General features: G+C 51.8%; 1 protein-coding gene across 1 annotated transcript; it reads left to right on the forward strand.

Moving 5' to 3' along the window:
- Positions 1-11,760: 11,760 nt before the first annotated feature.
- On the forward strand, positions 11,761-12,632 carry GNG12 (G protein subunit gamma 12; the record flags this gene model as incomplete). The annotated part of the gene is made up of 2 exons (XM_079535752.1): positions 11,761-11,856; positions 12,507-12,632. 2 exons carry the CDS (start codon positions 11,761-11,763, stop codon positions 12,630-12,632), a joined length of 222 nt encoding a protein of 73 aa, XP_079391878.1.
- Positions 12,633-13,774: the final 1,142 nt, after the last annotated feature.

The raw sequence follows: 13,774 nt of genomic DNA on the forward strand, positions 1-13,774 counted from the left end.
CATGAGAATTAAACCTTAGAAGGAAGAAAAATGCACGTCCTGAAATGTCAGGCAGCAGCACATCGGTTCACGTAAAAACCACAGCGTTTCTCTCCCTGCTCCCCTGAGCTGCAGGACGCTGTTCCTGCGAACAGAGCTGCACGGGAAGGCCTGGGGAGTGCAGGGCAGCGTGAGGGCTGGGTCTGCAGCCGTGCAGTGGTGGGGCAGGCGTCCAGGAGATGCTCATTTCCAAGTAGCAAAGCAAAGAATCTCCAGTTCAGTTTGTCAGGAGACGTGTGTGCCTCTCGGTGCTGCTGAGTGCAGCAGGGAGGTTTGCAGAGCCAAGAAGAAGTCAGGGGTTGGGCTGAGCAGGCGGGTGGGCAGTGGGCTGCGTGGTCCTGCTGAGCCTGCCTTGTGCTGCTGCGAAACCCAGGGGCTTCATCCCCAGCAGTGCTGCTCCTGCGGGAGCACTCCCAGAACTTCCTCCTTTCAGAGCAGCTTTTGGAGTGGAAAGAAGACTCCTCCTCTCTCTTCACTTTTTATATCCCAGCCTGTGGCTGCTGCTGAGCCCAGGGCCGTGTGGGCTCCCAGCACAGGGCTGGCTGCCCTTCCTCCCGACAGGAGCTTTTGTGGCCCTGAGAACTGACGCCTTGTGGCTCCATAGCAGAAAGTGGCCCGTGATTTATGAGTCCTAATTACTTACAGGGTGCTTCTAGACCTTGATTTGTCCTCTCTCAGGAAGTGGAGGTGGGTAGATTACAACTTTCCTTACTTTTCTGTAATGGCTGTAGGACCAGAGCTGGCCATTGTGTAAGCAAGTAGAAGCTGGTTTTCATTAGCAACTCATTTTGCACGGTACGGCCGTCACAGGTATGTGCAGGAGGGTTGCATGCTGCTTGTTTTATTTCCTTGCTGTGTGTGAGAAGCACGAGTTCAGAGCAGGGATAAGCAGGGACCGCCTGCAGCTGGGCTGTGTCTGCTTTAATGTAACTCGTTCTTCCACTCTGCACAGGGGTTCTAACAGCAGCTATGGAGGTCTGGGTGCTGTTTCCAATGTGGCATTGGCAGAGCCCACCTGTGTGTCCCCTTTCTCTGCAGCTTGCAGAGCGGCTGCTGCTGAGGCCGGCGCACTGAAGGGTGCCTGCCCTGCACCCAGCCACCCACTGCTCCATGCAGGGCTCTGGGCCAGGGCACCCTGCCACTGGCAGACAGTGCTGGTTTCTCATCCAAAAAGTGTTAGCGGTGATCCTGGATCCTGCCGTGCCTTGGTTAATGAGTTATCGGTGTCCCAGCCGCTTCCTCAGCTTAGTAATGCCCTTGCGTGTGGTCAGCGGTTTGCAGCGTACCTGCAAGGTGATGTCTCTGCAGAGATACAGTCGTAGAACTTTGCACTGTAAATGACAGGAAAGGTTAATACACCGAATACTAATGAGTATTAGATCAGTAGTTGCTGGTTTTACGACTTATAGCATGTACTGCACACCCTAGAGTGTACCTCCTAGAGTGTACCTCTGGGTGTGTTGCACTCAGCCTGCACACCCACAGGCTTCGTGTAGGTCAGATATTAGGAGAAATGTCTTCAAAGCGTGGCTGGGCACTGGCACGGGCTGCCCTGGGAGTGGTGGATGCTCCAGAGCTGTGGGGATGTGGCACTGAGGGATGTGGCGGTGGTGAGCTGGGGTTGGGCTCCAATCAGGGCTCTCAGGGTTGTTTCTCCTGCTGCTTAGCATGGCTGCTGGGATGTCAGTAGAGGCTCCAGGAGCATAGCTTTGCAGCGTGCCCAGGACTTTGCTGTTTCCTTCCCAGAAAGGGAGGGACACGATTTGCCTGCAGCTGCAGTTGCAACACAGGTGAGAGGCAGCTGCCCCTGGCTGGGTGCTGCACTGGGAGGCTGGGGGGGGGCTTCTCCTACCCCTGGCTGCCCGACTCAGGTGGGTGCATGCCTGCTGCATAGAGGGCCCCCTGTGGGAAAAAATGACCAGCCGAGGTTCTTGCATTTATTTGACTCTAATGCCAAACGAGCTTCGTGGTATGTTGATCTCATTCTGTTTCTTCCTGTTAACCCGTATCAAAATCTGGTAGCCGTGTGTTGGTTCCTTGAATCGTAGTGGAAGGGAGAATGGGGTGTGGGGAGGCTTCTGTTGGGGGGGGGGGCAGCCAGAGAGCCAAGGCTGTGTCCTCGGGAGGGGAGTGAGCTGGGCAGAGGGCAGCCTGAGGCAGCATTGTGTGAAGCTGTACTCAAACTGAAATAGTCTTTGTGATCAGGATTAAACCACGAGTGGTCACCCCTTTTTGTTTTGACTTTCTTGCACTATGAAGTACTTAATGTTTTTATCTGACTTTGTTTCAGGGTCACTGCACAAATAAAAGCAAAGCAAGGCGGACGAGTTACGGCACTGCCCTATGTAGGTGAGTTTCCAGCACTGGGGGCAGAAATGCTGTTGGAAGGGAGTTGCCTCTCCCACATAAGTCAGGCTGTTCCTCGTTGGCTACATCAGTTAGCAAGCAGTACCATGGAAGCCTCCATAAATGTCTGCATTTGCTGGGATATGTTTGTAATTATTGTCTGACTGTGACAGAGTGTAAATCCTTGTTCCTATATTCTCCCTTTTCTTGAAATAATCTGATAAATTCTTGTAGCCACACGTGCATAGTCATAGAGCCATACAGTCATTAAGGTTGGAAAAGCTCTCTCAGCTCCTCAAGCCCACTTCGTGCCCACGTCCTTTAGTGCCACATCCCCACGGCTCTGGAGCACCCCCAGGGGTGACCCCTGGGCAGCTGTGCAGTGCTGAGTGCTCTGTGGAGAAAAGATTCTCCCCGTATCCATCTCTGATACAATGTGAGGCCATTTCCTCTCATCCTATTGCTGAAACTGACCCCCACCTCGCTACAACCTCCTTTCAGAGAGTTGCAGAGAGCAATAAGGTCCTGCCTGAGCCTCCTCAGCTTTGCAGCCCTGTAGTGGCTCTGACCCAGGAGCCAGGGAGCTCTTAGCAGAGATTTCCTCCCAGCACTCACGATTTTATCTTTTTCAGACAAAAGAATTCGCTGAAGGCCACGGAACCTGAGGCCGAGCAGCGTCTTGTGACTCCCAGTCTGGTGCTTTGATTGCTGACTGCTCCTGCTTTACATGCAGTAAGATCAACAAATTTTGGTACACCCCGAGTCTTTCTGTAGTTTGTGCCTTTTTCTCTTTTAAGCAAGCTGGGGAGTGCTGTGTAGAAGAGCAGGTCTCTTCCTGGGAGAAGAGGTACCCCAGGTTGGTAGGGCATGCAGATTGCCTTTATTGACAATACCAACCTGAAGGTTTTAAAACAACGCTGCTCAGATGTTTTTCAAAGTAACCTTGATGTAGAAGTCAGCTTTTGGCTTTCATTTATACTAAAGATAGAAAAAGTCCAGTCAGTGAAAATACAGAGTAAAATGAAAGCAGGTTTTTCCGCTATTCATTTCCCAGCAAGTAAATTGGGTTTGACATAATCATGTGTTTGGAGGCTGGCTTTGAAATGAAACATAGCTGTAGTGCAGGCTCAGCCAGCAGAGCTGTCCTGGTGAAACAGAGCTGGTGGTAAAGGAGCACATCCTTACCAGGGTACCCAGAAGGACAGATTGGATTTTTGTTGGGGATTTTTATGCATTTCAGAAAGATGGGCTAATGAAGAGACTGGCAGTATTGTTTGCAGTTATAAAAAAATAAAGAAAAGAACATTTTGAGAATTTTCAGTTGAGAACAATCTCAAGTATAGCTCATGTGAAGAAGCGAGCACCAAAGCACTGTGTTCCCTGTTTTAGGGACCTCTCTGCTGTGTGTGTTCTGTGGCTTACATTTCAATAGGCACTTGTGCAGACTGTACAAAAAGACAGCCTGCACAGAACAGAACCTTCTGTGCCCAGCAAGGAAAAGAAAAAAAAAGATGTTGGGTCTTCTGGGGCACTGCATTGCAATTTGTGGGGTAAATCCCCAGGAATCGACATCTTCATGGGGAGCACTATGTGCTGCGTGCTGCAGGTCATTAATTTCTTACCTTTTCTTTGTACAAACCGTCTTCCTTTCTTTTAACAAAACCCAATTGTTTCTAGTCTATATCGAACGCTTGCGCTGCGACTGTAGGGTGGAATTCAGGCATTTCCCTGCTTGCCAGATCTCATTTCCCACTGCGTTTAGCAGAAGGGAGGCACTCAGCCACGTGTTCCCTCACCAGGCATCTCACCCTGCCTTCCACTGGGTGTCACTGCGGCCCCATGCAGCGCTGTCTGTCCATCCGTGCAGCTGGGCCATTGCAGGCTGTGTGTGCTGCCTGCTTCTGCCCAGCAGGGCAACCGGCTGGAGGGGGGTGTGCTGGTTGTATCCTTATTCGTGTGCTTTCTGATTAACGTTACCCTTAGGACAGAGAGGTCCCTATAGTAGAAATATCGCCACGGTTAGCTTTTGCAGCGCTTGCTTTGAAGGTTATTTCAGTGCCCAGCCACAGTGTTTAATTCTTGGCATGCACTCACGTTGCTTTGGGTTCTGCAAGTCGGAACAAACCCAGCGTGGAGCAGCCGTGACTTCCCACAGGAAAACCAACTGCAGCATTCAAGTCCCAGCCCAGCCTGCAGCTTCCTTGCTCCCACGCAGGTGCCTGGGCAAACCACACGTGCTGAAGCGCTCGCAGCACTCAGGGAACCTGCAGAAACTGGTGAATCCTTGGCACTGCAAGGCAGGCAGCGGGGCATGCAGCGCTGCACAGCAGCTATCTCAGGTGTCACAGAGGAGTAAAATCGCTGCCCTCAGAGGTGGGAGAAAAACCCTGGTGGGGTGAAAGGGTGCTGCTGGTAGGGTCGCTGCAGAAAGGTCTTGAGGGCAAAGCTGGGGAGGAGCAGGGTTAGGGTGGTTTGCTTGGGCTGGTGGAGCCTTTGTGGTCGGTGGTGACGTGCAAGAAGGAAACAGCTTCAGGCTTTGTGAAATGCCTGGGGAGACTGCAGGACAGGGCATAGTTTCACTTGTAAGCCTGTAGTCTTTGCTGTGGAATCACCAAAAACATAAACAATGATCCCACCGTGCCACTTCGCAATCATTCTTGGAGCAGAAGTGCTGCCTTTGGCCAAGCACTTGTGATTGGCACGCCAGAGAACTGCACCCACACCTGCTCCTAGACCTGTCTAATAGTTCCTCCATCCCAGTGAGTATAAAAGGAAAATGTTTCTGTGTTCCGGCTCCCAGCACATGGCCTCTATCAGCCCCACGCATGGCTTTTGTCGCTGTAAAAAGGAGACATGCTGGAAGCTTGCACGTGCAGATCAGCTTTAATGTCAGGTTCACGCTGACCCCGGCTCTGGGCTGCTTTATTCACCTACAGTTTTGAGATATTCAACTTAAAAGGTATCTTGTTTTGAAAGAAATACTAACAGGGCGTCAGGCTGAACCCTTTTGCAGCTGCTGTAGCCTAGAGCTGCCTTCGAATAACGCATGAAGCCCGAGCTGTGCAGAACGGAGCAGCTGTGCAGCACAGAGCTGCCATGCCCGGCCGAGCTCCAGCAGTGCTGCTTTAATTACATCTCACTCAGCAGGTGGCCCAGCACTCCTAGATCCAAAAGAGTAAAGAAGATAGATTGGTCTTTAATTATCCCAGCTGGAGCCCAGCTGCAGTGCCTGCCACGTACCTGCTGAGGCCGTTGTTCTGAGCGCCTGCTGTATTTTAACCTCCTTCCTTGCAGCCTGTGGAAAGAAGTAGGGCAAAGTCTTAAAAACAGGGTTCTTGTAGGGAATGGGGTCAGCTTTGCCTGGCTGTGGCTATTTCTGTTCTTATTTGTTAAAAACACGAGCATATGCTCTGTGTGACATGTGCTCTGGATGGTTCGTGTGTTTTTGTAGCTAAACCTTCCCATGGCCAAGAGTGGCTGGTGAGCATCCTTTTTCTTTTTTCTTTTTTTTAAAAGATCGTTATTTAAACAAACCAAAGTCCTCAGTTTTCCACGGAAAAAGGTGTTTTCCCCAAAAGATGAGCTCAGCCTTCCCACTGGCCTGTTTGGCTCCACTCGTTTGTTGACTCTGCTGCTAATGCAGAAGTCTTGGCCTGCGTGTGCTGCTGCGAGTGTCTGGAGAGGGCACGCAGCCTTCTCGTGCCTGCTGTCGTTTGCACCTTTCCCATAGTAATTCTTTCCACTGCTGACAACCTTCAAACAAAAATATGTTTTTTTACTACTGAAAGGAAGGGTTTATGTGACAAAGGGGGAGCAGCGGGTGCTGTTGGAAGCTGTGAGCTGCTGCCTGAGCCTGGTGAAACCCTCCTGCTGTGCTGGGCTTCCCCACGTCCCTGCTTGATCCTTCCCACTGCTGCGTGCCGAGAAGAATTTTCAGCATTTCTGTACACGGAGTGCCTGGCCGTGCCCCTCTGGAGCAAGGCACGTACTGAAAAATGTTTTCCTGCAGCAGCTGATTTCACCCTTTCACAATGGAGGAGTGGAGAAGCGATAAAACCCAGAGCAAGGGTAGGGACAGTGGATGGACGGGGCACAAGGTGACCGTGAGCGCACGGCAGGGCATGCCATGGTGCTTGCTTTGGAGGTGGGCTCTGCCTGCCGGAGGCCGGGAGCCCTGCTGGTTCCTGCAGTGGAAGCTGCTGCACCCTTCTGCTCCTGCAGGCCCTTTTATTACGAAGGGGAAAATCAAAGCTGTGTGGTGTGCTGGAGGCTGGAAGCAAAGAGAAGCTCGTCCCCATGGCACAGTAAATGCTGTGCTGTGGTGAGCCCTGTGCAGAGGGCGAGCTGCAGGCAAACCTTCCCCAGCGGGTGTGGAGCACGGGCACGGGAGCTCACTTCTTTTATTAGAGCAGCCATAGCTGGAAAAAATAAACCCCATCTGTTTTCAGACATAGCTGTGCATGTTTTCAGAGCACTTCTGTGGAAATGCTTTGGTCTTGGGTAGCATTGCTGGGAAAAGGCTGTTGATGGGACTGATAATTTGGTCTCTTTTTAGCTTGTGAGTCAGACAGCGGGGAGTTGCACCGTGGCTTCAGTGCGGCAGGTTTCCCTCATCCCTAACCCTGGTCCTGCTGGGTCCTGGTTCTGCATGGCCGCTCGTGGGCACTTTGGGGACCACATCCTCCTTGCAGCAGCAAGCACAGTGGGTCCTCAGCCATGTCTGGGCACTGCCACGAGGCTGCAAGAGATGCCACCGCGAGCACCTTGTGTCCTTGCTTGGGTGGTTGCAGGGCGGCCCGTGCTGCCCTTCCTGCAATCTGTTACACGTACCTTCAGGCAAATGCACCCCAGAGGAGATCACCCAGTTTGAGCATGGATACAGACAGATGAGATGTTTGCAGCAGCTCGTTTATCAGGGTAGTTGCCAGGAACTCAGAGGGAAAACAGTGTTGGGAGATGACCTACTTGTATACGAAGCTCCGTGCAGAAGGGATTTGGTAATCTTAGGAGGACCATTAAAGTAATGCTGCTTCTGTTTGTTTGGAGATGAGGAAAGGTGGCAATTTAATTTTCTAATGTCATGTTTTTGTTTTTTAGGGATCTGATTTATTACCAAAGCAAGTCAATTGGGAAAATAAGCCCTGCAACTTCCCTAACGAGGTCACTGCTTGAGGACAGGACAGGGTTCTGGGGAGGCTCCACCCACTCCAGTGCCAAAAGGAGTCATGGCCATGGGAGACAAAGGCAGGGCAAAGCCAGCCTGCCCCCACTGCAACAAAATGAGGGGGGAACATATTCTATTTTAATTCCACAGTGACTGCTTTTTAATTTTGTGTGTGTGTGTTTAGAAAAGGAAATACTGAAATCAGAGCAATTGGCAGATGTTGAACTATCGTACTTCTCAGGGATGCAACCATTACTTTGGGAGAAAATCAAGGGCTTGCTTGCTTGTTTGCTTTTTCTTTCCACTCCATGGTTTTTCAGGAGAAGAAAGGAAAACTGTGGAGGCTGTGGTCTGAGATAGGGCTCAGGTTGTAGTAGATCAGTGCTGTGTCTGTATCCATACGAAGCAGCACCTTTCTGTTCCAAAACGATGATGTTTCTGTGTTGACTTTGCAGTGTGCCAGCAGAGCTTGTTATCAGTGCAGCAGGTGTGCTGCTTATCAGATCCAGCAGCATGAATGAGAGGCCCTGCTGGAAGCTTCTTTTTTTTCTCTAAAATGTGAGTGTTGGGCAGCGGGCAGCTCTGAGCCACGGCCATCCCCTGCATGGCTATTCTGTAGCAGAAAAGCTGGGCTACTAACTGGCCCGCAGGCTGCACAACTTAGTTAACCTGATGTAAAAGAAAACAGCTCTGGAGCAGAGGAAAAGAAAACCAGTGAGAGCTGACATGTTTCCAGAGAAGCCATGTGTGGGTGCGATGGAGTTCTGCTGCTGCTGCACATCCCAACCTGGCAGCACTGGAACCGAGTGGAGCAGTTGCTCGCTCTTGGGTCTGCCTGGTGGAGGTACAGTGATAGCTGTGCATGGTCTGGTTTAACCTGTTGTGTGATCCTGGCCTCCTGGGCCATCCCTGACAGATCCTGAAGGGCTGTTTTGACACGTTTGGTGTTGCGGGAGGCAGGGAGAGCTGGGTGGGGGCAGTGCTCTGCTCCTGCACTGTGCTTCCCTCCTGATGGAAATGGCACCTCCAGAAGGAGAAGGGTCTTCTGATTTCATGCTGTATTCTTTGCAGAGCAGGTTCCAAAGCAGCAGATGGTCTCAGATTTGTTACCTTTTCTTTGTGGTACTGTCTCTTTCCCAGCAATGCAGCAAATGATCTGAATGTGAACCTTTGCAAACAGATGGTGACTATTTCCAGACAAATGTGCTTATGTCCGTCAGCTTTCCCATTTCTCTTGAGTAATTTGCAGGTTGAATCACCAACCACGCCATCAAAATGCACTTTAATATTTGAGTGACGCCAGTATCAGTGATGCAGGACGCTGTGGGGTACTGCATCTCTGTGATTAACAGCAACTTGTCTGCAGTATGGTGTTACATGGAGCCTATCTGAATCGGTGACTGGATTTGTCGTGCTGTTCGTGCGCAGCGTTTTGGACTCCCATGCATCCCTCCTCACAGCTGCAGCACACACACTTAGCTGCAGAGCTGATCCCGGAGCTCCGTGCCCGCCCTGCTGCCCAAGCTGACTCACCATCCAGCTCTGCCACCTGCTGCCTCCCTGCATGCCTTGGGTTCAGGCTGGAACAGGCTTGCAGTGCTGCAGGGCGAGTTGCTGTCGTGCAGAGCACCCTGCCTTCCCTCCTCCCCCAGCAGCTTTCAGCCTGCGTGCACCACTGAGGAGGGGCTGGTTGTGATCTGTAGCCTCATGCAATTACTGCAACTTTGCAGACACCAGGAGCAACTTTAACACTGCTGCATGGGATGCAGCCTCCTCCAGGAGCTGTGTTCCCACACCTTTGGAAGTTTTGCTTGGGGACTGGCAGCGTGGGCAACAGGCACAGGTAGGGCTGCACAGCTCAGCTGCTGCCTCCCCTCCCTGCAGTCACCAAGGTGTCCTGTGCTCCAGTTTCAGGAGCTTTGTTCCAGCTTTCGTCCAGCTAACTGCACACAGGAACCTGGGATGGAAGTATTTAGAGGAGTGTGCGTGGTTTGTGCTGCAAATGCAGCAACCAAGAGCCCTGCATGCTGCCAAGCACTGCTTGGTGCTGTGATCTTTGCACTGGCACGAGTTTAAAGACTGAACTCAGAGACCTTCCACATTTACCCTGGATTGGGTCACTTGGAGCACAAGCAGCATTTGAACCAGTTCTGTCTCATGCCTGTCTCCTCCCAGCCACACACCTGCAAAGCAGGCTGGGGAGCCCAGGAGCTGCCTGCTCCATGGCCACGTGGCTGTGTGCACATCAGAGAGATTCGTGACTATGTTTTCAATATCTCTTCCAGGAAGTAAGTTTCTAATGCTGCCCAGTACCAATTATTAGGTCCCTCCTACCTGCGTGTGAGCAGGAGGCATCGCTTGCCCATTTGCAGTAACAGGCTGCTGGACGGGACAGCCTCCTGCATCCTGCTGCTGCCTGCTCCCTACCCAGCAAAGCAGTTTCTCAGCTGCTGGATGCTGCATGCAGCCCCAGCCTGTGGCCACTGGGCTTCGGGGGTTCAGCAGGGAGAACAGCAGCTCTCTCTGCTTGTGAGTCACCGCGGGGGGTTTTGAGGAGCAGCAGGAGTCAGCTGCAAGTGGCCAAGCACGAAATACCTGTTAGGACAGCACTCGCAGGGTTTCTCACCAGTAGATCATAAGATGCTTAAGGAAAAGTTAATCGCCTTAGCTTTGTTAATAATTTAAAGACGTTTTTAATGGATATGGGGTTGAAATTATATTTTCTCCAAGCCAGCCAATGTTGTCCCAGCTGCACTACGGACTCATTTTTTGCACAGAAGTGATGCCCCGGGCAGTGTGCTGCCTGCCAGGACTGTTGATGTAGGTTGCAGCCCCTCCTGCTTCAGAACGTGCCTGAGTTGGGTAGGAAGGGGCTCACTGAACTTCACTGAGGCAGCACCTCCTGTGGGAGTTCTTGGCTTTTTGCTGTGATTGAGGCAGGCAGGAGTGGGACCAAACCCCACGTCCTCAGCACGCAGCTCACAGGCGTATTAGGGTAGACAGGAGCATTGCTGCATGGTGCAGTGAGTTGTTGGTAGGGGAAAATGCTGGAAGATGTTGGTGTGGAGGGTGCTGGGTGCTGATGGCATCACATCCTCGTTGGCAGAAAGCGCTGCTGTTAAGGGCAAGCTGGGCATTAAACGCAGCAGGGCCCCGCAGGAGGGACGGGAAGTTTGGAAATGTGGGCTGTGCCAAACCAGGGGCTCGGTGCACAGAAATGCTGTTCTCAGCACACAGAGCAGCGGGAGGAAAAACAGCACTGCTGCCCTGGCCAGCGTGTGGGTAACAGAGGCCTGCGAGGAGAGGCTGTGTGCGGCCCCAGGAAGGTCACATCCAGCTGCCTTCGGCTCGAGCCCCTGTAGTGCTGTAAATGATTTAAGCACAGCACCACGGAGCCAATTATTCTGGAGGATCTGTATAAAACAAACACTGGAGTCTGTGCATTGCTAGTGCTCGCGTGCTGCTGCACAGATGGGTCTGACAGGGCAGCGCTGCCTGAAAGCAGCTCTGAGCTGCTGGCTGCCTGCTCCCAGCTGTACTTATAGGGGGCTCTGTGACACATTTTGGCCAGGACCTGGTTACCAGCGTTCCCCAAAACGCTGTCCCAGTCCCTCGATGCAGCGCTGGGGGCAGGAATGGCTGCACAACCCCCATTGAGCTCCTCTGTCGCAGAGTCTCAGCACTCCGTGGCCCTGCCTGGCTGGGCTCAAGCTGTGCAGGGCTGGCAGCTGTGAGCAGTGACAGCAGCAGCATCCTCCTGCCCTGCTGGATAGCAGCCAAACGCCTCCCGCAGCGGGGTCCCTGCTTTGCCTCCTTACCCAGAGCAGCCAAGTCCCCGGGCTGTGCTTTTTTTTTTTTTCCTGCTATGCCTCCATATATGGCCATATGGGAGCAGACAGCAGCTGGGAGTATTTCTGTGAACTTTGGCTGTTGTTTTTTTTTTCCCTGGGATGTTGTAAAGCTGCCACAGACCTGGGGCGGCTGGGGTGGGGGGACGGCAGAAGCGCCGCGGTACGCTGGAGCTCAGTGCAGTTTTTCTGAGGGTGTTTGGTGCCGCTCAGCCCACAGTCCTGTTGTGTAAAATAAGAAAAATACAATAACGCTTCTTGCAGCTTGTTGTGTCTTTGTAGAGAAGCAGCTCAACGTGCTGTGCCTCCTTTGGAAAAATAACCGGTTGTTTTTCCCAACAGAGCATCGCCGGCTCGCTGAAAATGTCGGGTAAAACAGCCAGCACCACCAACAGCATAGCTCAGGCCCGCAGGACTGTCCAGCAGCTGAGAATAGAAGCCTCAATAGAGAGAATAAAGGTGAGAGCACGGCCTTCCCCAGCCCCTTTTTCCTCCTGGTTTCCCCAGACAGGACATGTGCAAAGGGGACACGGGGCGGATTTTCCCTCATCTTGGAACTCGGTGTTTACATTTCAACCTGGAAAACCTGCATGGTAGTAAGTCGTTCTTAATTGCACACCCTGTGAAGGGTGCCCCATCCCTGGAGGTGCCAGCAGTGCAAACTCAGGAACTCACACAGCAAGGTACTCTTTCTTGGTGCAGGGTTATGCAAGGAAAGACCATATTTAGTGTTCTAGAAAGCGTTAAGTCATCTGAGGACACTTCTGTTTATTGTCCCCAGCATTACAGACAATAAGTTCCTTATTACAAACCTGCTGCACGATTTTGAGCCCTTCCTGTTTGTTTTTGGTCTTCTGCAGAAGCCTCGTATAAGCAGAGCCATCCTATTGCCTCGTGTCACAAACCAGTGCCAGAGCAGCTGGAGGAGCTCCGCTGTGTGGACAGGGCTGGCCCCAGGGCGAGGCACAGGGCTCTGTCTCTTGCAGGAAACAGGGTGTGGGCCTATGAGGTGCTGGTGGCCCAGCATCCCTCCCTTCACGCAGGGTCACATCCGCTCCTATTGCTGGTTATGAGGAAATAGTGGCCATGGTATCTTCTGTCTTCTGCAGGTGTCGAAGGCATCAGCAGACCTAATGCTCTATTGCGAAGAACACGCCAAGAAAGATCCATTGCTGATGGGCATTCCTGCTTCTGAAAACCCATTCAAGGACAAGAAGACGTGCATTTTGTTATAGGGGCACAGCAGTGCCTCCGCAGCTCCCTGCAGGCAGATGTGTAGGCAAACAACCTGTAAGGTACCCGGTATTCACTGTCCTCTTCTCACGTGTAGAAACGATCTCTTAGGCTTTCTGAAGCATTTCTTCTGCTCCCAGTCTCCGGTAGGAAGCGAGATTTCACGCTCAATCACTTTTCCCTTGGCCCGAGGAGCGGGGTCCCTTTGCAGAGCCGTGGCTCTGATTGCGCTCCTGCTGCGGCCTCACACACACAGACCAAAGCTGCCCGGCTTTGCTGCAGAACACAGCCGGGCTAAGAGTTGGAATCCCCATTATGAAACATCGGCGGTGTCACTCTTGTTGAATCAAGTGCACGCAGAGCAGGGCCTCCCTCTGCAGCATTCAGATGTGCATTTGTGCACGTGCACACTTAGAAGTGCATTATCGAGCAACAGCTACCTTGAGAAATGATGGTAGTGGCTGCTGGAGAGCTCCAGGCTCCTGCTGAGGCCCTCGGTGTGCTCATTCCTCTTGGCAGGGCTTTTGTCATGTCAAACCTAATGTGTGGAGAGTCAGGTAGCCGAGGGTTTACTTCCTCGCCTTCAAGAGGAGTTGAAAAAGCAGCTTTCAGTTTTAATCCTGGTTTTCTCATTGCTCTCATCAAAAATCTGCGTTGGTATTACAAAAAAGAAAAGCTGTCCAAAGAATCAGAGGCGACAGGCTCATAGTTGCTGTCTTTGTGGTGGAGTTAGAGGTGTGGTTCTGCCACTCGAGGTCTCATTTGTGATTTGTGCAGGCACTCAGAATTTGGCTCTTTCCTAAATCCCCCTCTTGAAGGGGAAAAAATGCCAAACTGCATCCAGATTGTGGTTGTGCAGGTGTAACAGGGAGCCTTTCCATCAAGGAAGTCATTTGATATATATACATCATAAAAAAGTCCTTGCGTGTGTGTATATAAATATATAAATATATAAACTTTAACAGGATATTTATACAAACATTGCGTATTAACAGCAAACTTCCAGGGGACTTGTAACGATTCTGCCTTTCTCTGTAGCTGTGGTCCAGGGCTGGAGTTGTGAGCGGCCATCGCTGCGCGTTCCTGCGAGGGTGCTTACAGGACTTATTAACCACTTGTAATTTACTGTCTTACGTTGCCTATT

The sequence above is a fragment of the Tetrao urogallus genome (genome assembly GCF_951394365.1).
Source record: "Tetrao urogallus genome assembly, chromosome: 5".
NCBI classification, from domain to species: domain Eukaryota; kingdom Metazoa; phylum Chordata; class Aves; order Galliformes; family Phasianidae; genus Tetrao; species Tetrao urogallus.